Source organism: Barbus barbus (assembly GCF_936440315.1).
Source record: "Barbus barbus genome assembly, chromosome: 4".
In the NCBI taxonomy this organism is placed as follows: Eukaryota; Metazoa; Chordata; class Actinopteri; order Cypriniformes; family Cyprinidae; genus Barbus; species Barbus barbus.
In genome coordinates, this window is record NC_136732.1 from 902,722 (window position 1) to 930,258 (window position 27,537).

Consider the following 27,537-nt stretch of genomic DNA (forward strand, 5'->3'; position numbering starts at 1 on the left):
CTCACACATCAAAAACAAGCTTTTTTTAACGGTATTTGAACATAATAAACATGCTTTATAACACTGTTGTTGTTAGATTTCATTGGTGTTTTCAAATATGAAATGTAATCGTAAACATTAGTGAACAGTTTTGAAGAATTTGATGTTCCCCATTCCCCATAGTGAAATGACTTGTCTTAAAGGGCCATTGGGTGCGTCTCAATCAGCTCCGTTGTTCAGTAGTCAGGGCACTGATCAGGGAGTCGGACATTTTAAGAGCTGTCTCAATCGCGAAATCCTTCCAGTGCACTGAAACGGTCGTTCCCTGAAAAATCCCACAATGCACCGCAAAAACTAGGGAGCATCGGAGCTCACTGTGCTTACCGGAAATAACGTCACATTTCTGAAGCGTGAAACATAAACCAGACGAGCCAACTCGATAAATATAATGACACGCGATAGAAGATTTGAAAAGACAAACATAACTCGTCTATTTCAACATAAACACACATGGCTAGACAGGTAATGAACACATTTATTTAACATATAAAATTAAAATTCGGCTGAAAAGTTGTAAGAACATGCAACAGAACGATGTGTTTAAAGAGAATAAAAAATCACATCAAAAAGAGATCGGTCCTGTCTGCTGTTTTTTTCATTTAAGCGGTGACGTTCTACAATGTTGACGCTGTACGTAATCATGTCACTGGAAATCCAACGTGCAGTGAGTCAGGGAACTCACCAGCGAGCGAATTCATGTACTCGATCTACTGATTCACGAGCTCGGGAGCTGATTGAGACGCACCCTTTGATAGGTGCCTCTCTGTGACGGCACCACGACACGTCGCTCACTAGCAGATCTCAGACTTCTGGAGGGAATGTAGATTTGAAATAGTGAGTGGAAGTACTGTATTTGACCCTCTAACACTCTCTAGTCCAAATCTTTGTTTTATTATTATTTAAAAAAACAACTAAAACTTGACCTCTAACACTTGCACTCTCTATTCGTTTCCTAACTACTTGTTTTCTTTTAAAAAAACACTATCTTTCTCTATTCTTTTTCTATTCTATATGATGTTTTATTAACAAGGTTCGGGAGGAGCGCGTCAGATACTTGGCCTAATTAACAAGTTAATCAATGCACGGATATAAATGCAGCTGACATACCTCTGTTCATTCGACGGATAATCAGCAACCCTCCACCACCCCTTCTCCACTCGAGTTCTCACCACACTATGGGGGGTACTCTGGGTTCGGGCCATTCCTGAGCCCGGAGCCCTTCCCCAGGACAGCACGCCATATACGCATTACCTTACTCGTGCTAAATATATGTAAGTGTGAACTCGTCAACTACTTGTTTGTTGTGTGTGTGTGTGTGTGTGTGTGTATTTAATTTGTATATATATTTGTATAGATATATGTATATGTAATCCATATTACATATAATCAGTAACTACTCAGCAGGTTGTTTAATTTGACACAGAGTCAGTGAGGAATCAAACACCCCAAACCCAGCATAGAGGGGTTCAGTGAATGTGGTGTTGAATGTGTGTAAGTGTGTGAGTGTGTGAGTGTCAGAGACGCTGTAGAAGGACAGATTGCCGGCTGGCCAGTCCAGATATACTCCTGCTCTATTAGAGGATGAAGAGCGAGGAATATCAGCTCGCTTGCTATTGTGCCAGACCGTGAATCCTTTTTTAGAGCAGTTCAGACTCCAAGATTTGTCATTGTATCCAAACCAAGAGTTATTTCCTTCTTTCCTACTGATTCCTTTATATGTCACTGATATATAAGACCATCCACTCCATTCAGCCTCCCAGTAACAGCGTCCAGTCAGACTCTCTCTACTCAGAATCTGACCCCACTCAACAAATCTCTCTGGATGAGCAGGATACGGCTGATAGGCTTCCACACGTGTCACTTTTCTGTTTTCCTCAGACAGGATGAGATGAGTGTTTACTGTGTTGGTATCCAGAGTGAGATCATAGGCATCTAAATACAAGAAGAGAGATTAGTTTTAGAACTGTACATGTTTAGCTAAACTTGTGCGGGCCAAATGTCCTCACTTATACAGTGAAATGTCATGATATTGTAATGTACTAGTGAAGACATTTTATTTATTCCCTTTAGTTAACCAGCTAAATATGACAAACCCAAAACCAAATAACTGCGGCTCTTGAATCCTTTGGTCTACAGGAATAACCCTGGTCTTGTTTGAAAGCAGACACATGATAATTGTATGACATACAAAGGGGTCATCGGATGCAAAATTCACTTTTCAAGTTGTTTGAACATAAATGTGTGTTAGAAGTGTGTGTACAGTTGCAGAAAATCCCAGAACACTATTATTTGAATGTAAAAAATGAATGAAAAAAATAATAATTCATAATGTATGTATCAGGGGTAGGTAATGTGGAGTGCCACTGTCCTGTAGAGTTTAGCTCCAACCCTAATCAAACACACCTGAACAAACTAATCAAGGTCTTCAGAATTACTAGGGCTACAGGCAGGTGAGGTTTTCTCTTTCAGGGTTGGAGCTAAACTCTGCAGGACATCTGCACTCCAGGACCGACATTGCCTACCCCTGGTATGTTTACAAATAAAATTAACTGAAAACTGGAAGTGAGCCACTGTTGTCACTTTCATCGGAGGGTGGACTCACACTAGGCGATCTGGCCACCAAAGCGCGGTTTGTTTGACTAGTGTGGCCGCACCATGCTTTGTTTAGCCATCCCTGGCTCGGTTGGAAGAGGTGTGAGTAGTGTGAGCGGTAACTGAACTTCTGATACGTGCAGCACGATTGCATGAATATTTATGAGCGGCAAGGCAAAAACGATAGATCTGTTAAGCAATACATTGTGAGAGGGCTGAGTGTTACCGTGTCCCAAACGACTCAAAGAAAACGATGCACTCCTTTGTGCTGAGCGAGAGCGCTTCTCTACTGCCTTCACGTGCTATCGGAAATTTCCCATTTCCCACTTATGAAGTCATGATTACGAGCTTGTCGTATTCAAGTGATTTGTTGTCGGAAAGAATAAAATGTAATATTCCACTGGTTGATAACCATAAACATTCAGATAGTCCGCTTGCTGGCGATTCTGGAATTTCGACATGGCCAATTTCTGACTAGGAAGCTCGTATTTACAATAATTGTGATAGCACGTGAATGGAGCATAATACGTATAATATGCTTCAAATGTCTATAGGCACTACTTTAACGACAAGACAAAGTGATGTAGTTGTTGTTGGGAAAAAAAACTTATAAAGAATGGCATTGACAGCAGTTGTCCCCTCCAACATGTTTAACGTTTATTGCCTGTCTAAGTCGAGATCGAATATCAAGTAAATACAACTTTTGAGGCCGTTCATGTCCAATTTCTGATTAGGAAACTTGTATTTTCAATAATTTCGATAGCACTTGAAGGCAGCATAAAGCATGCTTCGGCCCGGAAAGTAAAGTGCAACGTGAGTGCAGGCCAGCACGGAGTGGGCAGCGGGGACACTTGCGCTCCGGCTCCGTTCAAGCAGCCCTGCCTAATAGATGTAATTGGCTGGGGCCAGTTGGTCAAAAGTAATTTGATCAGATTTTGTCCATCGGATTGGATAAAATCTTGAAAATGGGTTTTTCAAAAGAAAAAAAATTCAGAATTCGGATTAGATCACAAAATCCAGTCTTGATTTTGATCTGGATTAAATCCTGTTTGTGTTGTTCAAAACGATTTAGTAAGATTGGGATACTTTTGATTAAAAAAAATATGGATTATTCTGATTCCAGCAGAAGGGTGTATGTCAGGAACAAAAATGTGATGAAACTTTAAAACTGGTCCAACAAATACAACATTTTTAACATGTAATATCCCCAAACAGCTGTCAATATCAAACAAAAATGTTATATTTAATTTAAAGGTTGTTTTTTTTTTAAAACACTGATTGTAAACTACATTGGCACAATCATCAGAGATGGACCAGTCAGAAGTAGTTATTTGTGTAAATGCAATGCAAAACTAGAATACAAAACATTGGCATTTTTTCCATCACCATGTCCCTTTAGGGGCTCCGTAGAGCACTAGTAATCCAGATTTGGAAATCTTAAAAAGTGTATATCAATCCAATTTTGCTTTGAAAAAGTAAGATGGGTTACCTGATCCTGGATAGCAAAACATGGGATTTCCAAATCCAGATCATTCTGATCCAGATAACACTTTTTGAACAACTGGCCCCTGGGTTTCAGGGTTTTCTCTGGATTAGAGCTCATTTGAATTGACTGTTTAAATGCATTTTTATTCTATTAAGTGTTTTGCATCTAGTGTTTTGAACATGTTTCTGTGATGGTTATGTTTAGGGGTAAGGGTTGGGTTAGGCAATAGAAAATATCATTAACCTGATATAAAACCAATGAGTGTGTGTTTTTGTGTAAAAGAGAGAAAATACCTACATTTTCTCAAACCTGGTGTGATTCTGAATTGTTCTCCATGATCCAAACTAGAATAATAAATAAAAATCAATCATTCAATAAATCAAAAGTAACATAATTGATAAAGCACAATTGAGATGTTTAAACAAAGAATCTCTCAAAGGAGTACATATTTTTACTGAGGGATAAATTGACAGAAACATAACTCTATGCAAGTACACAAATGCAGATATAGAGTCTTGGTCAACATATTGGAAGCATGCCTCTTCTCATAGTATGCCAGAGGCCGCTTATGACACCAAGGGCCCGATCATACACCCAGCGCAATGCGGCACCAGGTGCAACACAAGTGTTTTCTGCTAGTTTCAGCCCGAAGCATCATTTTCACATCCTGCGCCACGTTGTTTAACTAGCAAATGCATTTGTGCCCATGGGCGTGCTGGTTTGAAAAGGAGATGTGTTCAGACGCATTTTTGACGCGTTGCTATTTTGAATGTGGACTATATGTAAACATCTTTTATGTGAAATATCTTAATCAGGTCAGTACTAAATAAACAATAACATGCATTTCGTATGATCTCTCTTATTTTGGTAAAATAATTAACATTTTGCAGATTCTGAAAGGTGTATGTAAAGTTGTGACTTCAACTGTATATATATATACAACAATTACCGGTTTGACAGTAAATCATGATAAATTTCCCCACGGTTAGTATTACCGTTTCATCTTTTAATTATCATTAAAACCATATTCAATTACAGCGATTTACACAACTGAGGATAAATAAATACTGTCCTGCATAAAGCACAATTTTAAGTAAAAGTCTCACATGCGCACAGCACGCAGAGTAGTTTCGTTTTGTTTGGCGGAAAGATGCAAGGTTTTAAAAGAGTGCTAAGGGAATTATTCAAATGAATATATGAATGAACTAATTGCATGAATGTACCTCTGAAGGCTCTGACTGTCTTTAGAAAATATTTGAAGGCATTTTGTTTTCATCTCCGCTCCATGAAATGCCTAATAAAGCAATGCTGCTTTGTCCACGGAGGTTACGGTGCACGTTCGTATATATATGAATATAAATGGCTGTCAAAATTAACACGTTAATGATGCATTAACACAAATTAATTTTAACGCCACTAATTTTTTATTAACGTGTGATTAATGCATGGGCGTGGGAAGACGTCGGCTGCGGTGGGAGAACGAGTGCGGAGACGAGTCGTAAAAAGGAGGTCAAGTGAATGATGACTAACACCTGTGTCTATTTCCAGTGATTGGGGACAGATGAGTGAAAAGCCCCCGCAGGCCTGGGAGAAGGAGAGAGACTGAGCGGCAGAGCTGAGGGAGGAGTGCGGAAAGCTTGAATGGCAATAGAGTGCCCTAGTGCAGAGCTCGACTGCAGTTTATTTTTGGTTGATTTTTCATTGTTTGTAATTAAAAGAAACCCTGCTCGCCACCCCTGACTTCCTCGTCCTTTGTGCTATTTTTGAACTACGCTACAGAGATAAAAATGTCCGATTAAGTTGTGATTAATCGCGAGTTAACTCATGACAATCATGCGATTAATCGCAATTAAATATTTGAATCGATTGACAGCCATATTTTAACACTAGCTTTTTTTTCAAATCTATAAAAAAACAAAACAAAAAACACCTTGCTACGTGTACTGTGTTAGGCTAACCGAGACTTGTCATAGCACTTTAGTTGGTTTTGCTTCTATTGTCCTCATTTGTAAGTCGCTTTGGATAAAAGCATCTGTTAAATGACTAAATGTAAATCATAAATGTGTATATATATAAATATATGTATATATGTGTATATATACACACATTATTACAAATGAAATATTTGTTTTATCAAGATATTTATTTATTTTATTTTCCTATTATTTATTTATTTGTTTATTTATTTATCTATCAGGGCCCGAGCACCGATAGTGCATGGACCCTATTGGAATTGCTCGGTTTCTTCTTCTCCAAAATGAATCACATTTTTGAGGCCCTAAACATGCTTGAAAACTCCTGAAACTTTGCACACATGCCAGAAGTGGTGAAAATGAAGTGGGTGTGGCAAAATGCCTTAATAACTGCACCTAAAAAGTTTCAATTACGAGCCCCTCAAGCTATGTTTCACATACATGTACGAAATTAGGTAGAGACATGTAACACGCCAATACCTACACAAAAGGCCCCCCGTTACGAAGTCTGAAACCCATCAAGAAGTCTGTTATTTAGAATTTTCTCTGCAAGTTTTGTGCCGTTGTGTTTAAACAAACTCCTCCTAGAGATTTAAACAGATCAACACCAAATTTGCTCAGTGTAATCTAAAGCCCTTTGTGACATTAAATTGCGAAGATCTTGAGTTTTCATTGAAGGGCGTGTCCGTGCCGGCCTGACAAACTTTGTTTCGCCATGAAATAGGAAGTTGTTATAATTCAGTCTGATCTGCCCCAAACTTCACAAGTTTGATAAGAGTCCTCAACACATGCCCACCTTCAGTTATAGTCATAGCGCCACCTGCTGGCAAGAAAAGGAAGTTGTAACTCAGATTCAATGTCCGATCTGCCCCAAACTTCAGACATTCAATAAGAGTCCTGGCCTGAACACATCTAAAGGCCAATATTCTGTTATAATCATAGCGCCACCTGCTGTCTACAGGATATGCCATGTTTTACACTAACTCAAACATGCCATGTTCAGTCTGCACCAAACTTATATGTTTGATAAAAGTCCTGGTCTGAAGACATCCAGATGGCAATATTCAGTTATAATCATAGCGCCACCAGCTGGCAGCAGGAAGTTTGGCACATACAAATGACTTTGACATATTCCTCCTATTTTTATCTCTTTAAATGCATATTGCTGACTGTTCACTGTTTTCCTAAAGCCCTAAAGCTGGCGGTGAGCCCGGTTGCGAGGGCTTTTTCAACGCTGCTTGCAGCTTTAATTTATTTATTTATTTTTAATTTCTTCAGGTTTGGTCCTCCATAGCTGACAGATGTGTTCAGTTTATTTGGTTATTGAGTAAAATTCCCTTGTTGCCCCACATACTTGAGTTTGTCCAGTCTGTAGTTTGGATTCCTGAGTTTTTCAGAGAGCAGCTTGACTCCTGATTCTCCTGGGTGATTGTAGCTCAGATCCAGCTCTCTCAGGTGTGAGGGGTTTGAAGTCAGAGCTGAAGACACATAACCACAGCCTTCCTCTGTCACCATACAGCCTGACAACCTACATACAAACAGAAACAGTCTTGTAAATAAGGAAAACTTATTTTTTACCAGTTATTATTAGATATTGTTGTTTATTAATTAACCATGTGTCAGAGAGTCCTCTTAAAAAGGTAATTGCTGTGGCAACAGTGTATTTATAGGAAAGGTTATGCTCCTTAACATGGAAGTTTATTTATGGACTTATTCTATTATGTGTTCTAATTCAAATCAGAGTTCATGTAAGATTTTGTAACGTGGGCTACAAATAAAAGATCAAAATTATCTGCACTTTATTTGTAATTTATTTAAGATCTGATTTGCAAGCCTTGACTATGTGGCCTTGACTTGAAACATGTAGACCAAATAACACACAAATATGTATATGTGATTCAATTTAAAAGTTAAAAACAGAAATGCAACTCTGAACTGCTGAATTTGCCACTAGGAATTTTTAGATCGGGGGTGATTAGAGTTGGAGCTGAACTTTGAAGGACAGTCGATTGCCAGGAGCAGGATTGGGCACCCCTGGTTTAAATCTTCCTCAATAAGTGTATTAAAATTAATAACTTCTTTGCTCTCACCCCGTAAAAATCACTATCAACACTAAATATAGCACTACACCTTGAACTATAATGTATTGAACATCCAAGTTACTAAAAGTTCAAGTATAGAAATTATATATGTTTATGTTATTAAAACAAATACTCTCTTAAATACCTCAGGATCTCCAGCTGACAGACTGGACTCTTCAGTCCATCAGAGAGCAACTTCACTCCTGAATCCTGCAGATCATTGTTACTCAGGTCCAGCTCTCTCAGGACAGAGTTTGAGGATTGTAGAGTTGATGACAAATTCTGACAGCACAGAGCATTGATATTACAGCCAGCAAGACTGAAAGAGAGCCGAACACACAATAATTAAATTCGTAACCTGATTACACAACTGATATTTCAATAATATCAAGTTTTTTTCTTGTAAAAGAGGTTAAGACATTATACAGATGGTACCAGAATAGTCTTTTGCTGCCAAAAGTCATTTGCCGTACCACTGCTGTTTCTGTAACAAATGCATTTGCTGCCTCTGACTGCTAAGGTAAGCTTTATTCAGTGCAATCCACCATAACTAACCGTAACCTCAACACTATTAATTAGGGGTGTAACAGTTCACAAAATTCACGGTTTGGTTCGATACAACACAGTGGTGTCACAGTTCAGTACGTTTTCAATGGGGGAGGGGGGGGGGGGGTAATTGATTACGTCACAGGGATTCAAGAGATTCAAGATTCAAGATTTTTATTTGTCACATACACAATTATACAGAGTATAACCAGCAGTGAAATGTAGGTCAGGTCCGCTCCAAAGACAGTGCAATTATAAAGTATACAAATATTAAGAGAAGAAAAGTAGAAAAAATAAAATAAAAGAATAAAATAAAAGATAAGATAAAAAATATAAATATAAATGTGCAGGTCAGTATGTTGTTGACTTAAATAGTAATAAGAGGAATGTGCAAAAATAATGTGCAAAAAGTTGTCCAGGGTATTTAAATAGCAGCAATATGAGGTAGAGAAAAATTATGAATAGCTATTGATATGGTGATATTTACATGGAGTCAAGTGATGTTATGACACAGAGTTAGAGTTTAGGAGCCTGATGGCCTGGGGGAAGAAGCTCCTCCTAAGTCTCTCAGTTTTTGCCATCAGGCTACGGAAGCGCTTACCAGATGGAAGCAAAGTGAATAGACGGTTACCAGGGTGACTAGAGTCCTTGATGATTTTAACAGCTCTATTTTTGCAGCGTTTGAGGTAGATGTCCTGCAGAGAGGGGAGAGCAGACCCTGAGATGCGCTCAGCTAACCGCACAACTCTCTGTAGTGCTTTGCAGTCCTGATTGGAGCTGTTTCCATACCACACTGAGATGCACTGAGTCAATACACTTTCTATGATCCCTGAATAGAAAGTTTTCAGGATTGCTGGTGAGACCCTGAATTTCCTCAGCTGCCGCAGATGGTACAGTCTTTGTCTGGCTTTCTTTACCTGTGTTTGGATGTGTGTAGTCCAAGTCAGGTTCTCGGAGATGTGTTGGAAACCATGAAGGCGAGCCAATGGATATCACACAAGCATTTGAGTTGTGCCGGTGACAGACCTTTTGGCATCTGACGCCACATATTCTCTCAGAGACGAATCTACTTCAACATATGCTGATAACAGTATATAGCTAGCTGTTTTAATTTATTCCTTTTCAACGTCATTGCGTATTACGTGACGTCATGAACGCGCATCACAGAACAGAGCCATGACAGAATGTTTCGCTAGATAAGACCCTTATTCATCGTCTGGTATTGTTTAAAGCCCTTTGAAGCTGCACTGAAACTGTCATTTGGACCTTGAACCGTTTGGGTCCCAATGAAGTTCATTATATGGAGAAATGTTTTCATCAAAAACCTTAATTTCTTTTCGACTGAAGAAAGAAAGACATGGACATCTTGGATGACATGGGGGTGAGTAAATTATCAGCAAAAGTTTTTTTAAAAGTGAACTAATCCTTTAAGCTCTTTTATTTTCCAAATGTAATATGAATAGTTCAAAGAATTGTTCGGTTTGTAATGCGTACCAAACTGAAAGCCTCGTACCGAATGGTTCAATATGAATATGTGTATCATTACACCCCTACTATTAATCAATTACTATTTTCTAAATCTGTACAAACACATTTCTCTGTCATTACTTAACACACTAGCTCCCTTGATATATTTGCCATATATATAACTATTTCCACTGCCCTTATTATTCATGTCCCCCTTAAATGTACATTTGTACCTTCTACACAGGTCTCCCTGGTTTATTCCTGCACTATGTGACTTGAAAACTGCTGGTCATCGCCTTGAACGACTTTATAGGAAAACGTCTCAGGTTACATATACCTTCAGCGTGACCGCACTCTGTACTAGAGTGTAATCTGTCCAATGGATGGGCGAGACGTCATAGGCGGGTGACGTCACCGACCGGGAAGCATAAAAGCACGTGCGGTGGAGCCGGCGTTTGCTTCTAGGAATGAAGCAACCGCTCGCAGGGGTGCAGGAAGTATGGCCTCGAGACACAGCGTCTCGTTCCCTTCAGGGAACCGGGGTTACATACAGTCAGGTCCATAAATATTGGGACATCGACACAATTCTAACATTCTTGGCTCTATACACCACCACAATGGATTTCAAATGAAACGAACAAGATGTGCTTTAACTGCAGACTGTCAGCTTTAATTTGAGGGTATTTAGATCCAAATCAGGTGAACGGTGTAGGAATTACAACAGTTTGCATATGTGCCTCCCACTTGTTAAGGGACCAAAAGTAATGGGACAGAATAATAATCATAAATCAAACTTTCACTTTTTAATACTTGGTTGCAAATCCTTTGCAGTCAATTACAGCCTGAAGTCTGGAATGCATAGACATCACCAGACGCTGGGTTTCATCCCTGGTGATGCTCTGCCAGGCCTCTACTGCAACCGTCTTCAGTTCCTGCTTGTTCTTGGGGCATTTTCCCTTCAGTTTTGTCTTCAGCAAGTGAAATGCATGCTCAATCGGATTCAGGTCAGGTGATTGACTTGGCCATTGCATAACAGTCCACTTCTTTCCCTTCAAAAACTCTTTGGTTGCTTTTGCAGTATGCTTTGGGTCATTGTCCATCTGGACTGTGAAGCGCCGTCCAGTGAGTTCTGAAGCATTTGGCTGAATATGAGCAGATAATATTGCTGAAACACTTCAGAATTCATCCTGCTGCTTTTGTCAGCAGTCACATCATCAATAAATACAAGAGAACCAGTTCCACTGGCAGCCATACATGCCATGACACTACCACCACCATGCTTCACTGATGAGGTGGTATGCTTAGGATCATGAGCAGGTCCTTTCCTTCTCCATACTCTTCTCTTCCCATCACTCTGGTACAAGTTGATCTTGGTCTCATCTGTCCATAGGATGTTGTTCCAGAACTGTGAAGGCTTTTTTAGATGTTGTTTGGCAAACTCTAATCTGGCCTTCCTGTTTTTGAGGCTCACCAATGGTTTACATCTTGTGGTGAACCCTCTGTATTCACTCTGGTGAAGTCTTCTCTTGATTGTTGACTTTGACACACATACACCTACCTCCTGGAGAGTGTTCTTGATCTGGCCAACTGTTGTGAAGGGTGTTTTCTTCACCAGGGAAAGAATTCTTCGGTCATCCACCACAGTTGTTTTCCATGGTCTTCCGGGTCTTTTGGTGTTGCTGAGCTCACCGGTGCGTTCCTTCTTTTTAAGAATGTTCCAAACAGTTGTTTTGGCCACGCCTAATGTTTTTGCTATGTCTCTGATGGGTTTGTTTTGTTTTTTCAGCCTAATGATGTCTTGCTTCACTGATAGTGACAGCTCTTTGGATCTCATCTTGACAGTTGACAGCAACAGATTCCAAATGCAAATAGCACACTTGAAATGAACTCTGGACCTTTTCTCTGCTCATTGTAATTGGGATAATGAGGGAATAACACACACCTGGCCATGGAACAGCTGAGAAGCCAATTGTCCCATTAGTTCAAGTTCAAGTTCAAGTTGAGCTTTATTGTCATTCCGCTACATGTGGGGACATGCAGTGGAACGAAATGTCGTGTCTCGCAGGACCACGGTGCTACATAAATACAGACATTACAACAATGAAGTAAGAAAAAACACTATAAACCTATACACTACTAACAGATTTAACTATAAGTATACTATATATAAGTATTTACCCTATACAAACTAAAAGGATAAAAAATACAACTATACGAATGCTTCACATAAATATTACCCTATACAAACTAAAAAATAGAAGATAAAAAATACAAACTATACGAATGCTTCACAAATACTGTACATGTGCAAAGAGAGACATTTGAGTCAGCAGCTGGTTGGGGAACAGAGCAGGATGATTTGTAGTGCATGAGCATGTAAACATACATATATTGCTGAGTTTTTTGTGAGATTGTGCACACGCAGCAGTGTGTGTGAGTGTCCATAGTGTAAAGTGTCCATAGTGTAAAGTGTCCATAGTGCACATAGAGGAGAGTGTCCATGGTGTAAAGAAAAATAAGAATAAAATAAATTAAAAGAAAATAATTAAAGTTCCATAGAGTTTTTCTTTGGTGTGGTAAGGTTTGGGGTGGGGGGGTGGTCCATGTTCAGGAGGTAGGGGTTTGCATGGGGTTTCAGAGGGGGGCGGGGTGGTTTGAGTTCAGGGCTCTCACAGCCTGGGGGAAAAAGCTGTTGAGCAGTCTGGCGGAGCGGGCTCTGATGCTCCGGTACCGTCTTCCTGATGGTAGGAGCTGGAAGAGACTGTGGGAGGGATGGGTGGAGTCCTTCACGATGCTGTTGGTTTTGCTGGAGCATCGTGTAAGGAAGATGTCCAGGATGGAGGGGAGAGGGGCACCGATGATCTTTGCAGCTGTGTTCACTGTCCGCTGGAGGGTCTTGCGGTCAGCAGCACTGCAGTTCCCGTACCAGACAGTGATGCAGCTGGTCAGCACACTCTCAATGGTGCCTCTGTAGAATGTGGTGAGGATGGGTGGAGGGAGACTTGCTCTTTTCAGCCGGCGGAGAAAGTGTAGGCGCTGTTGTGCCTTTTTGGAGAGTGACATGGTGTTGGTGGTCCAGGTGAGATCCTCTGTGATGTGCACCCCCAGGAATTTAGTGCTGCTGACTCTCTCCACAGTCGAGCTGTCGATGGTCAGTGGGGGGTGGTCAACGGAGTTTCTCCTGAAGTCCATCACAACCTCCTTTGTCTTCTCCACATTGAGGGACAGATTGTTAGTGCCACACCATTCAGCCAGCTGTGCCACTTCCTCTCTGTAGTGCGTTTCATCGTTGTTACTGATGAGACCTACCACTGTTGTGTCATCAGCAAACTTGATGATGTGGTTGGAGCTGAACTTGGCAGTGCAGTCGTGGGTCAGCAGTGTGAAGAGCAGCGGGCTGAGCACACAGCCTTGTGGGGCACCTGTGCTCAGTGTTGTAGTGCTCGAGGTGTTGTTGCCGACACGGACTGACTGAGGTCTTCCAGTTAGAAAGTCCAGGATCCAGTTACAGAGGGAATTGTTAAGGCCCAGCAGGTTTAGCTTATTTATGAGCTGTTGTGGGATTATTGTGTTGAATGCCGAGCTGAAGTCAATGAACAGCATTCTAACATAGGAGTCTTTATTTTCTATGTGGGTAAGAGCCAGGTGGAGGGTGGAGGAAATTGCATCGTCCGTAGAGCGGTTTGGACGGTATGCAAACTGGAGCGGGTCGAGTGTGTTGGGGAGGCTGGTTTTGATGTTATGCATGACTAGCCTCTCAAAGCACTTCATCATGATTGGAGTCAGTGCTATGGGACGGTAGTCATTGAGACAGGACACAGGTGATTTCTTTGGTACCGGTATGATTGTTGTGGATTTGAAACACGTGGGGACGACTGCCTGACTCAGCGAGGTGTTGAAGATATCTGTTAGGACATCTGTCAGCTGTGCAGCACAGTCTCTCAGAACACGGCCAGGTATGTTGTCAGGACCCGCAGCCTTGCGTGGGTTAATCCTAGATAGGGTCTTCCTTACGTCGGCTAGAGACAGACAGAGCGCCCGGTCGTTGGGAGGTGTGGGCAGTTTTTGTGCAGGTGTGTCATTCTGCATTTCAAACCGTGAATAAAAGTGGTTGAGTGCATCGGGGAGGGATGTGTCCTCATCACAGGCCTGTGGCGGGGGCTTGTAGTCTGTGATGGTCTGAATGGCTTGCCACAGGCTCCGTGTGTCTCTGCTGTCTGTGAAGTGGTTGTTGATTTTTTGGGCATATGACCGTTTTGCTTTTTTGATGCCACAGGACAGATTGGCTCTTGCTGTTTTGAGGGCTGCTTTATCTCCTGATCTGAATGCTTCATCTCTCTTCATCTCTGGTCTTTAGCAGCCCACGAACCTCTGCTGTCATCCATGGCTTCTGGTTTGCACGTGTGGTGATGGTCTTGGTGACTGTCACATCATCAGTGCACTTTTTGATGTAAGCAGTCACAGTTTCAGTGTACTCATTCAGGTCTGTGTGGTTGTTGTAGGTGGCTGCCTCTTTAAACATATTCCAGTCTGTGTCCTGGAAGCAGTCCTGCAGTGCTGAGGTGGCATTGTCTGGCCATACTGTGATCTGCTTTTCAACCGGTTTGGTGAGTTTGAGAAGTGGTCTATATGCTGGGATTAACATAACAGTGATGTGGTCTGAGTACCCGAGGTGGGGGCGGGGTTCAGCCTTGTAAGCGTTCTTAACTGTTGTGTAAACAAAGTCCAGTGTGTTGTTTCCCCTTGTTGCAAAGTTCACATGTTGGTAGAACTTTGGCAAAACTGTCTTTAAGTTTGCGTGGTTGAAGTCACCGGCTATGATGAAAAAGGCGTCGGGGTTTTTTGTTTGTTGTTCACTGATGGCGCTGTACAGTTCACGAAGCGCGTCCTTAGCGTTTGCACACGGGGGGATGTAAACCGCGACAATAACAATGGCCGTGAACTCCCGCGGCAGGTAGAACGGTCGACACTTCACAACCATAAACTCCACCAGCGATGAACAGTGTTTTGATAATACCGCAGCATTGTTACACCAGTCTTTGTTGATATAAACACACAAGCCACCTCCGCGTGTCTTACCAGACAGTGATGAATCTCTGTCCGCTCGGAAGTGGGATAGCCCGTGCAGTTGAATGGCGGAGTCCGGGATGTTGTCGTTTAGCCATGTTTCGGTGAAAACAAACACGCAACAGTCCCTTGCCTCATGCTGTGTAGATCGACTGAGTTGAATTAAGTCCAGTTTGTTTTCCAGAGAGCGGACGTTTGAGAGCATGAGTGTTGGAAGAGCCGGTCTTGAGGGGTTAGCTCTTAGCCTAGCTCGTATACCTCCGCGCTTACCGCGCTTCCGTCCTCTCTCACACCGCTTGCGACGCTGCCTTGTGCGGGTAGCGTCAGTAGGCGAGGCCGCGGTCTCGAGGTCCGGCTCCAGCAGTAAACAAAGGCCTCGTAGCTTCTCAGTAGCCGCCGGCGAGAGTTGGTGTACGTAAGCGTTGCTGATATCCAAAAGACTTTGGCGATCATAGATGAATTCTGGGGTGATTTCCTTAAGAGTTAGCGGTAAACTGACACTATTTGGAGACGAACAGACGACATTAAACGACATAAAAGCACCGTCTTTGGGACCCGGAGCAGCCGCAGCGATCGATCGCGCCGCCATCTTCCCAGATTTCGCCATCTTCCCATTACTTTTGGTCCCTTAACCTGTTAACGTTCACCAGAGCGACGTCGCACTGAACGCTCTTTGTTTGCATGTGTCATTGATTTCTAATAGAATAAATGAAACGGGACAAAGTTAATCTTGATAAACTATATATCATTCTGAGGGTCTAAGCCTCAAGCATCGATGACAGATCGCTGTTTTTCGATGGAAAGCTTATAAGGAATGTATTTGCTACATTTGTGTAAGCAGTACACATCCAAACACGCAGAGTATAAAAGCAGTACGTACCTTTATCATTGTAATAACGAGCCACAAACGCGTCCACTGCTGAAATCCCAGTTTAGTTAGAGAGGTAAGGGTCCACAGAACAACATCCCAGCGAGCACTTTTAGTCCAGCGAAACAATAACGCTGTAATAAGGATGAATATTCCTTTGTTTACGTTTCATTTCTTCGGGAGTTACTGTTCGCGTCCGTTATGGAGTAAATTACACTCAAAAACAGCGTCTTGGTAGTAAAAAAACAACACGGTGCTGTAGCATACAGTTTTACAAACAGAATGAGACCGTCCACAGAAAAAAAAGTATCAGAAAAGCGGAATATAGATTATTTGAATTTGGCGCTCGGGCTGTGACGCTGTCATCTGAGCGGGGCGTAACTTAGCGATTTGCTTTATCCATAAAAAACTTTTTTTTTTTCTTCTACATTTTTTATATGTGTGTGTGTGTGTATTGTGTGGGGAATGTGGCCGTATCTGCATGATTATAATATGTATGGACGGACATCAGCGTGTTTATTACCGACTCTATGACGGCTATCATTGTGATTCATTGATCAGCTATTATTGATTATATGGCTCATCTGTATGATTATCATCTGTATGGATGCACATCAGCGTGTGATTACTGACTCTATGACCATGTCTGGCAATATCACTTCATGTCTGGCAATCAGAATACTTCAGTATACATACTATATACAAAGCATTCTTTTTCTGTTTTTTTTTCTTTTTTATTACTCAAATAATTATTTTTGTATTTTTTAGTGCTCAAATAAATCTGTCTATTATTTTATAATTGAAAAACTATGCAGGAACATGTATAATGACTAAAATAGCTTGTATAATTCTGCAATCCATTTGGTGGTTATTTTTCCTCAAACAGGGGGGTGGGGGGACTATAAATAGTTTCAGAAAAAATATTGCAGGAATCTCATTTTTCATGGTATCTTCTTCAAATTTGAAATATAAACTCATGAGACACATGGCTTTCAACCCATTACTTTTCTGGATTGCTCCAGGACTTATTTCATGTATTTGTATATGAAATAAAAAAACATTCAGTGTGGAAAAATATTTTTCAAGGCACGTCAGTGTGTATAACTTTTTATCTTTTTGAGCATTATCAACTCTGGATGATGGATAGTAAAGTGTCTTCTTTCCAAATATACCTAATTTGTGTGTGTAGCATACTTTGTCACGAACTGTTACCATTTTAATTTAGGTAGGTTATTTTCACCTATGAGGCCCACAATGGGGGCGAAGGTTAACAGGTTAACAAGTGGGAGGCACATATGCAAACTGTTGTAATTCCTACACCGTTCACCTGATTTGGATGTAAATACCCTCAAATTAAAGCTGACAGTCTGCAGTTAAAGCACATCTTGTTCGTTTCATTTGAAATCCATTGTGGTGGTCTATAGAGCCAAAAATGTTAGAATTGTGTCAATGTTCCAATATTTATGGACCTGACTGTACGTAACCTGAGACGTTCCCTTCCAGGAACTCGAGCTGCGTCGACGACGCTACAGGAACGAGATGCCCACGCCACCAGACTTCCAAGTCCCTGCCCTGTGTGTATCCCTCAGGAGCACTACGAGGGCAAAAGAACAGAAGAGCCCGGAGTGGCCCTAAGATCAAGGTCATAGAACCGAACAAAGGTGAGGGGCGTGGACCAACCCGCAGCATTGCAGATATCCTGCATCGAAACCTCTGCCAGAAAGGCCTTGGAGGTCGCCATACTCCTTGGCACATACAATTAAACTTCTGGTCGGGCTCCCCAAAGGGAGGAGGACTGAAGGCCTGCAGCACGACAGGCCGTGGTATAGAAGAGGGGATCTAGGAAATAACCCGCTCAAGGGTAGATAAACTCTTTGGCCAGACCAGGGGCAAAGACGAGATAAGAAGGGGCCATGAAGGACCTGCAAATCCCCACTCTCTTAAGAGAAGATATCGCCAAAGGAAGGAAGTCTCAAAGTGAGAATGCGATCAAAAATCTCTTCAATAGGCTCGAATGGAGGTACAGAGAGCTTCTAAAACCAGAGCCAGGTCCCACGTAGGAACACGGGATCGTACTGGAGGCCTCAGCCTCAGCGCACCGTGGAGGAAACATGTAACCAGGGAGTGTCGACCCACTGTAAGGCCACCGAGAAGGGCGTGGTAGGCCGATAAAGCCGCCACGTAAACCTTCAGAGTGGAGTGAGTAACCCCTGAGGAGAAACGGGCCTGCAGGAACTGTACCAACCGGGCAGTTAACTGGGTCAAGGTGGCGGTCTCCGCACCAAGAATTGAAAAATTTTCACTTCAGGGGAAACAGTTTCCTCGTAGAGGAAGCTCTGGATCGGAAGATGGTCTCAGCAACCTCGGTTGAGAGACCGGAAGCTATGAGCTGCGCCCCCTCAGAGGCCACAGCCACAGCTTCCCCAACTCCGGGCGGGGGTGAAGGAAAGTGCCCCCCGCCTGTGAGAGCTGACGGGAATCTCCCACGGAGAGCCGTCGAGGAGAGAAATCAGGTCCGGCCAGAACGGTGCTACCGAAAGTAGGCTGACCTCATCCTAGCGCACTCACGCCAGAACTCCCGGGAGCACAGCAATCGGGGAAAAACGTACAGACGAAGCCTCGGCCAGGTCTGTACCAAAGCGTCCAGTCCAGAGGAGCTGGAGGAACTAGAGGGGCATAGCGCTGACTCTTGAGTCGCAAAGCCAAAAACCTCCATATCTGCTTCACCACCACGTGTGAAGCATCCATTCCCCGGGCCTCGGCCCCTGTCTCAACAGAATGTCTGCTCCCTGAAATACCCAGGGATATAGTACGGCTCTCAGCGAGCGAAGGTGGTTGATGTAAGAGACCACCGCTGTTAGGGTTAGGTTAACCCTAACCGCTGAGGAGGGACCACCTCGATGGCCTCCTTCCTCAAGAGAGTGTCTACTTCCTGTTCCATGATCAGAGCCTGCTGGGGGCCCACGCACGTGGGAATCACCCTGGTGAAAGGCGGTGGCGAAGCGCCGAACTGAATACAAAGGCCTTTCTCTACAGTACGCAGGACCCAATGAGATCCATTTGGCAGTAGTTTCCATGCTGCCTAAATGGTCTACTAAGGGAACCAGTCTCTCGAGACTGGCCTCTGATGTAGACGGACACCGTATAATGAGGTGTAACACGCTCTGCCCCAGAGGGGTCTGCCCTCGTAGGTCCTGGCCATAGCATCAGGACTGCCTCAGCATCAGCCCCCTAATGAACGACGGTCCTCAGACCCGTGTCATTCCTAGGAAGATCAGGCTGATAGAACCAGACCCTGCAAGGCAGGACCCAAAGAGACACATTGGCAGTAGTTTCCACGCTGCCTATATGGTCTACTAAGGGAACCAGTCTCTCGAGACTGGCCTCTGGTGTACTCAGAGCTGCTGGCACCAGGAGCTTTAGAGACCCCCGCAGGGGAGGCGAGCTTCTCAGCTCCGCTACACTTCGGTTCGGAAGAGACTGAGAACATTGCTTGCTGGAGCCAGCTGCGCCCTGGAACTCCGGCAGGGTTGGCAGACTGGTCTCCCGAGGGCACTGGGGGGAGACGGACACCCGCTCTGCCCCAGAGGGGTCTGCCCTCATAAGCCCGGAGCCTTACGCCTGTAGGGCTTCTTGGCCGAGGACCCCTTAGACTTAAGAACGGTCCGCAGAGCCGGCTTAGCCTTAGAGGTCCCCGACCCAGAGCGTTTGCCACCACGGCCCCACCTCAGTGGGGTACGAGTAGCCATGCTCTGTTTTGTGCCTCTCTGAAGAGGGGCTGGCACGCGGCGAGGGCTGCTCCCGCCCAGCAGCCCCCTGAGCTAGAGATATGCGAGGGAGAAACCGCTGAAACGCCGCCGCCTGTATACAGGCCTCTTGGTACCTGTCGACAACGGAAACGGCGGCGTCGCCGAACAGGCCAGAAGGCGCAAGCGGGGCGTCCATGAGGAAGACCCTATCTTCTCTTTCATGTCAGAAAGGGTCGACCACAGACAGCGTTTCTAGGGAGCTCAGAGATCAGCTTATATTCCAGTCAAATTGAGCCCCATCCCTCATCCAGCTCTCTAAGCAGGTACATCAGCTTGGTGCGCCTGTAACACTGCCATGGTGTGCAGACACGCACCAGCCTGACCTGCAGCCTCGGCGACGCGCGCAGCAACAGCGAGCTCTCACTCAAAGGGGGAAAAACCGCACACACGGGCTTCCATGAGTGAGAGCGCTAGATCTGGGGAATGCAGGAGGAGATAGGGCGAACCCGTCTCTAACCCGTTTGCCAGATCCATGTTGCGATCCCCGCAATCTCACTCGCCGCCGTGCCTCAGCAGCGCCGGGAATGCAAGATGTACAGCGGGGAGAAGCACAATCATTTATAATATGCTTGTGCAAACACTGTTTCATTGACGCGTCCACCTCCTTGGAGGAAAACATGTCTAGGGAAGGGAAGAAGATAGGGGCTCGCCCGTCTTCATTCAACGCTAGTGAAAACTCACTCCTCTCTTTTTCTTTTTCAAAGAGAGCCTTCAGAGAGCAGGCATAAGTAATGAAAAAAGCTCACAAAACGGGCAGTCAGCTCCCTCGAGAGCTGAATCTGCGTGCTCTGCTCTCAAGCAGACCACACAGACTGCGTGTATCCCAAGCAGTGATATAACGTGTGCAGTGAGGAACACACAGCCCGTAATGCGATCTGCTATCGCCCCAGTGCTTGCACATATTGCTGGAGCCTATTTCAAGTGATTGTGCCAGGACAAACAACACTAAATAAGACTCACAACACAAATCGACAGACTCACAGACAGAGTAGCGGTTGCTGAATGACAAAAAGTAAATGCCAGCTCCACCGCACGTGCTTTTATGCTTCCCGGTCGGTGACGTCACCCGCCTATGACGTCTCGCCCATGACATTGGACAGATTACACTCTGGTTCAGAGCGCGGTCACGCTGAAGGCGTTCCCGTAGCGTCGTCGACGCAGCTCGAGTTCCTGGAAGGGAACCGGTTTGACTGTGTGCCTTACTGCTCATAAAGACCATATTCAGTTATACAAATCTGGTTTAAATACTGCACGCTCTAGCGACTACTCTACCTTTATTAGTAATGCATCCTCTTGACTTAAAACACTATCTTCTGTAGTCAGTGTACTTACCTCCCACACCTGACATGAGTCACTCGGTAGAGCTTTGAGTCATTCTCACACTTATTCCAAAATAAAATAAATATCATACGTAATCTCTTCGCTCCTATGCACTCTTCTTTCCTCTCACAGGACCCCTCCACTCTCACATCTGGTACTTTCACTAACTTTGCACCTCCGACTTCAGCTTATACACTATATTGCCAAAAGTATTGGCACCCCCTTCTAATGAACAGGTTTGACTACTTTAGTAATTTCCATGAGTACAAATCTTAATGTTTAAGCATATAAAGATATTCTAGGGAATTGTGTGTTTTTAATTTTATAGCAACAGTTTGGACAGAACCCTTTTCTATTCTAACATGACAGTGCCTCTGTGTATAAGGCAAGGTTCAAAAAGAAATGATTGATTCAGTCAGTGTGGAAGAACTTGACTGGTCTGCAGAAAGCAAAGTCCTTATCCCAGCTGAACACCTCTGATCAAAACGAAGACATGATAAACCAAGATACAAGGGATCAGAAATGCAGTGAAACGTTAAACATTCAAGACTCTGCAATGACTAACAGAATACAGAATACACCAACACCGTCATTTTATTTCTGTTCTATTCATTAAATTGTGGCTACCTATTTGTTTTCTCATTTCAGTTGACTTCCTACTGTGAAAAGTAAAATACTCTCAAGATGTATTAGTTAGCACACAAACTGTAATTCAGAAGTGACTCTTCACTGTAACATGATTAAACACTTACAGAGCTTTTGTGCAGTTGATCACAGCTGGTACCAGTCTTCTTCTACCTTCATCTGATGTGTTGTATTTCTTGAGGTCCAGCTCATCCATCGGCTCCTCTGACATCTGAAGAATGTAGGCGATTGTTGAGCAGTGAGCAGGAGAGAGTTTTTTCTCTGAGTGTTTGTCTGATTTCACAAACTCCTGAATCTCTCTGGACAGAGTCTGATCTTTCACTTCCAGCAGACAGAGGAACAGATTGATTGATCTTTCAGTGGAGAGTCCATGTCCATCTTTGATCTTCTCTTTAATGTACCGTGTGGTTCTCCTTATGCTGTCTGAGCTGTTCTTTGTCTGTGACAGTAGATCCTGTAAGAGTCTCTGATTGGATTCCAGTGAGACACCCAGCAGGAACCGCAAGAACAGATCCATCTGTCCATTTTTGTTCATTACAACCTTATCAGCCACTCTTTTATGGAGATTTTCCAGTGAATCAAAACATGCTTCTGTAGTGCTGTATATGTGGTAGTAAAACACATAGAAAGCAGCGAGAAACTCCTGAACACTCAGATGGATGAAGCTGTAGACTTTCCTCTGATGAATCACAGATTCCTCCTTAAAAATCTCAGTGCAGATCCCAGAATACACTGAGGCATCAGTGACGTCTATGCCGCTCTCAATCAGGTCCTCCTCATAGAACATCACATTGCCCTTCATCAGCTGTTTGAAAGCCACTTCAGCAAGTTTCACAATCACTTCTCTGTTGGACTGCAGGAGTTTCTTTGGATCTCTCCCTTCATACTTCTGGTTCCTCAAGTTGATCTGAATCAGCAGGAAGTGGATGTACATTTCAGTCAGAGTTTGAGGGATTTCTGCACTCAGATCTTCTTCCAGGAGCTTCTGAAGCACAGTGGATGAGATCCAGCAGAAGACGGGGATGTGGCACATGATGTGGAGGCTTCTTGCTCTTCTGATGTGTGAGATGATTGCGCTGGCTTGATGCTGGTCACTGATTCTCTTCCTGAAATATTCCTCCTTCTGAGGCTCATTGAATCCCTGAATTTCTGTCAGACGGTTGATGTATTTGGAGGGGATCTGATTGGCTGCTGCTGGTCTGGAGGTGATCCAGATGAGAGCAGAGGGAAGCAGCTCTCCTTTCATGAGCTTTGACATCAACACACCCACTGATGAAGTCTCAGTCACATCACAAACTTTCTGAGCGCCTGAAAACATCAGTGTGATTCTGCTTTCATCCAGACCATCAAAGATGAACACAACTTTACACTCCTCATAAATCTTTGAGTCCAGATCTTGAAGTTCAGGATGGAAGTCCAGCAGAAGTCTGTGAAGACTGTACTGATGATCTTGGATCAAGTTCAGCTCTCGAAATGGAAGCACAAACATGAAATCTACATCCTGATTGGCTTTTCCCTCGGCCCAGTCCAGAATGAACTTCTGCACAGAGACGGTTTTTCCAATTCCAGCGATGCCTTTCGTAAGAACAGTCTTGATCTGGTCTTTCTCCTCACATCCTGGTTCAGCTGAGGCTTTAAAGATGTCATTGCAGTAGATCTGTGTGTCTTGTGAGTGTTGTGTTCTGGCTGTTTTCTCCATCTGTAAAACCTCATGTTCTTCATTCACTCCTTCACTCTCTCCCTCTATGATGTAGAGCTGTGTGTAGATCCTGTTCAGGAGGGTTTCATTCACTTGGAGTTTGTTTCCCTCAAATAATCTCTCATACTTGATCTGTATGCTGGTTTTGTGCTGGTCTTTTACTCTCGGCAGGTCTACAGTCTTCAGTGTGTGTGTCTGCAGGACTGCTTCAGTTCTTTCTTGCCTGATATGAGTCTGATAGAGGGATGTAGAGGATCTGATCAGCTCACATATCTCCCTCCTGCTAAAATGAAAAAGAAAAGAGCAGAAAATGACTTTTTCAGTTTCTTAAAGACCAGCAGATACATACTGATTAACGTATTGATACTGTTCTACCACCCCTGTGCAGTACCTATGCTGCAGGGCCATGCACAGACATGTTGAGGGGCAGCAGCCCAAACAAAAAAAGGGTACTAAGGGGTTGTTAATACAAATTATCCAGTTGTTACAAATATACACTACCACTCAAAAGTTTTTGAACATTAAGATGTTTAATGTTTTTTAAGAAGTCTCTCACCAAGCCTGCATTTATTTGATCCAAAGTACAGCAAAAACAGTAAAATTTTGGGTAACACTTTATAATAATTTTCATTAATAAATCAATAACAAGCCTTTTTATAATGTTGAACTAATCATTACTTAATATATATTCACATATCTAGACATTTGAGATAATGTGCTTGTTAATGTTAACTAATTAACTTATTAAACATTACAAAATTATTAAGAGATTATTAATGTAAATTGAAATGCTTACAAATGACTTTGTAATTTCAAATTTTCAATTCATATGATCATGCATTTAAAAAAAAATCTTCAAATGATTTTGACAGATGGTTTACAATGATTAAAAGCTTCATTAATAAATCGTTAACAAACATTATGTGATGCTTAACAGATCATTAGTTAATGTTTACAAATGCCATTAAACTTTCAATATTTTAAAAATTTTAAAAATCTACAAATGATTTTAACAGATTATACAGTATTTATAAGCTTATTTGCTAATGTACTTTTGAATGCTTGTTAATATATTCATTAACTCATAATCACAGTCTGTAAAGGTCATATATTTGGTCTTTTGTTTGTTGTGTAGATTTCTACTATTTGCACATCTTAAACTATTTATTAATAATTTGTTACTGTTTTTACATTACTTAGTCTAAGTGGAAACTATTCATCAATTGTAAATGTTTATAAACATAATGTAAAGGGTGGTTAGTTAAGTTTAGCTAAATGCTTGGTAAAGACATATCACACATTGTAATTTGGGAGCAAAACATGTTTTTATCACCTCAACACTTATATTAGTATACTATTGTGTATCATTAAACAGAATATTCATACATCAACATGAGGGGGAGGGGTGGTTCAAGAAAATATTTAATTTATCAAAACAATGCAATATAAACAGATTGAATTGTGTTCCCTTATAGTAATCAAATTGATCCCTGTACACAGTTGACCCCTTACCCTACCCATAGCACCAAACCTGTCCCTAACCTTACCCGTATCACACTTCAGCAGCAGCATTAACAAAAGCTTGTGTTAACATCTGTTAAAATCTTTTTAAGATGTACATGATCGTATGAATTAGAAGTTTAATGACATTTGTAAGCATTTTAATTTACATGAAATGGTAATTATTAGGTAATGTTTAATACATTTATTAGTAAACATTAACCAGCACATTATTTCACGTTTCTAGATATGTGAATTTATATGAACTAATAATCTGTTAAGCATTACGCAATGTTTGTTAATCATTTATTAATGAAAGTTATTATAAAGTGATACATTTTCAGCATCATTACTCTTCAGTGTCACATGATCCTTCAGAAGTCATTCTAATATGCTGATTTGCTGCTCAAGAAATATTTATTATTATTATTATCAATATTTAAAACAGTTGAGGAAATATTTTTTCAGGATTCTTTGACGAATAGAAATGTCCAAAGATCAGCATTTATACACTATAACATTATACTCTGAAACAATATACACTATACCATTCAAAAGCTTGGAGTCGGTGTGTGTGTGTATATACAGTGTATATATATATATATATATTTTTTTTTAAGAAATTGTAGAAATTAATACTTTTATTTAGCCAGGATGGTTTAAATTGATCAAAAGTAATGATAAAGACAGTAATAATGTTACAAAAGATGTCTATTTCAGATAAATGCTGCTCTTCTGAACTTTCTATTCATCAAAGAAACCTGAAAAAAAATTACTCGGCTGTTTTCAACATAATAATAATAAATGTTTTTTGAGCAGCAAATCAGAAAATTATAATGTGTCACAACTTAGGCCTCTGTGGCTCTCTCCGATTGGAGGGCACCGTCTCCGTACTAGTTTATTTGGACTTAATTTCCCATACACCCCATGCCTGGGACTGATTACTTGCTCAGGTGTTTCCCCTTAGCCAGCCCAATTAAACTGCTTCGGGACTCTCGTTATTAGCCAAGACTTGTTTTGCCACGGCTAACAGTTATGAGCGTTTGTATCCTGTTGTTTGATTTCCCTGTGTATGATCTTGGACTGCTCTACCTCTTGTGATTCTCTGCTGCCTGGCTTTTTTGTGATCTTTTTGTTGGATAACTCTCTCTGTGCCCTGATTGTTGCCTGCCCCGACTCTAGCCTGGTTATTGTTTACTCTATTGGATTACCTCTGATATCTCTGATGCCGTCGATCGACTCTTGCCTGTCTGACTCTGAGATTGTTTCAATTAAGCTGTAAATGGATCCGCACGTCTCTGAACCATCATTACAAAAGACTCCACCAAACACAGATCCAGCAGCTCTTTATCATCTCTCCACCGAGGTTTCTGCTCAGGCCTCCAGGTTAGCATCACATCAATAACTTCAACGACTCACCTCACTCACAGAGGAGCTTGTAAAGATGCTGCAAACTCTACGCGTCACCGTTCCTGAGCCCAACGTTCCACCGCCCGATCCGTCGCAACCCAGTTCCAGTTCAAGTCCCTCTACCACCAGCCCACGCCTGGCATTTCCAGATAAATTCAACGGCTCGTAAGGGCTTTCTATTACAATGCTCCCTGTTTGTTAATCAACAGCCGCAGTTATACCCCGCTGATGAGAGTCGCGTTTCATTAGTTTGCTCTCTGCTGACTGGGCGAGCTCTAGACTGGGCCACTGCTGTGTGGGCAGGGGAACGTTTATCATTTCCATCATTTGACTGCTTTCTGCAACGCTTCCGTGAAGTCTTTGAACAGTCAGCGGGCGGAAAGGAGGCTGGGGAGCAAATACTCACTCTGCGCCAGGGACGGAATACAGCCACGGATTATGCTCTCACTTTTCGCACCCTCACGGCACAAACTGGCTGGAGGGATGACTCACTCAAATATGGGATAAATATGCCAATGGAGTAAGCTAAATTATTTTGTTTTCTGTTTGAAATAAGATTATTTTGCTTGTTCCATTGGAGGATTATTTTGCTTGTTCTAAGCAAAAACTCAATTTTGACTTTTGACAATTATTTTTTTTTTCTGAAATCAAGACAATAATTTTTACTTGTCTAGAAAATTCTTCTTGATTTACGAATTTTTTTATATTTTGGCTGGAAACAAGACAAAAATTCTAAGTAAGATAAGCCTTTTTTGTAGTGAGTTAACAAGTAAATGCTTATGCTAACCATGGGTCAGATATCACTGCATCATTGAATTCATCACTGTTTCTCTACACAGACACACAGCTGGGTGTTTTGGGTATATCCTGCCAAACCTGATTTCTGTCCCTGATGACACTGAGCTGGTATTTATTCAATAGCAAGGAATAGTGAAGGGTCAGGAAAGTGATTTCTTTGTGTGTTTGTGTGTAGGTTGCTGGAATACGCAGTTTTATACAAAAATTATCTGACAAACGCAAATAATATCCAGTGTT

General features: G+C 42.3%; 1 protein-coding gene across 1 annotated transcript; it reads right to left on the reverse strand.

The window, feature by feature from the left end:
• Window positions 1-1,432: 1,432 nt before the first annotated feature.
• On the reverse strand, window positions 1,433-24,000 carry LOC306861515 (NACHT, LRR and PYD domains-containing protein 3-like; the record flags this gene model as incomplete). The annotated part of the gene is made up of 6 exons (XM_079403812.1): window positions 1,433-1,971; window positions 4,415-4,461; window positions 7,445-7,618; window positions 8,317-8,490; window positions 22,001-23,875; window positions 23,984-24,000. 6 exons carry the CDS (start codon window positions 23,998-24,000, stop codon window positions 1,433-1,435), a joined length of 2,826 nt encoding a protein of 941 aa, XP_079259938.1.
• Window positions 24,001-27,537: the final 3,537 nt, after the last annotated feature.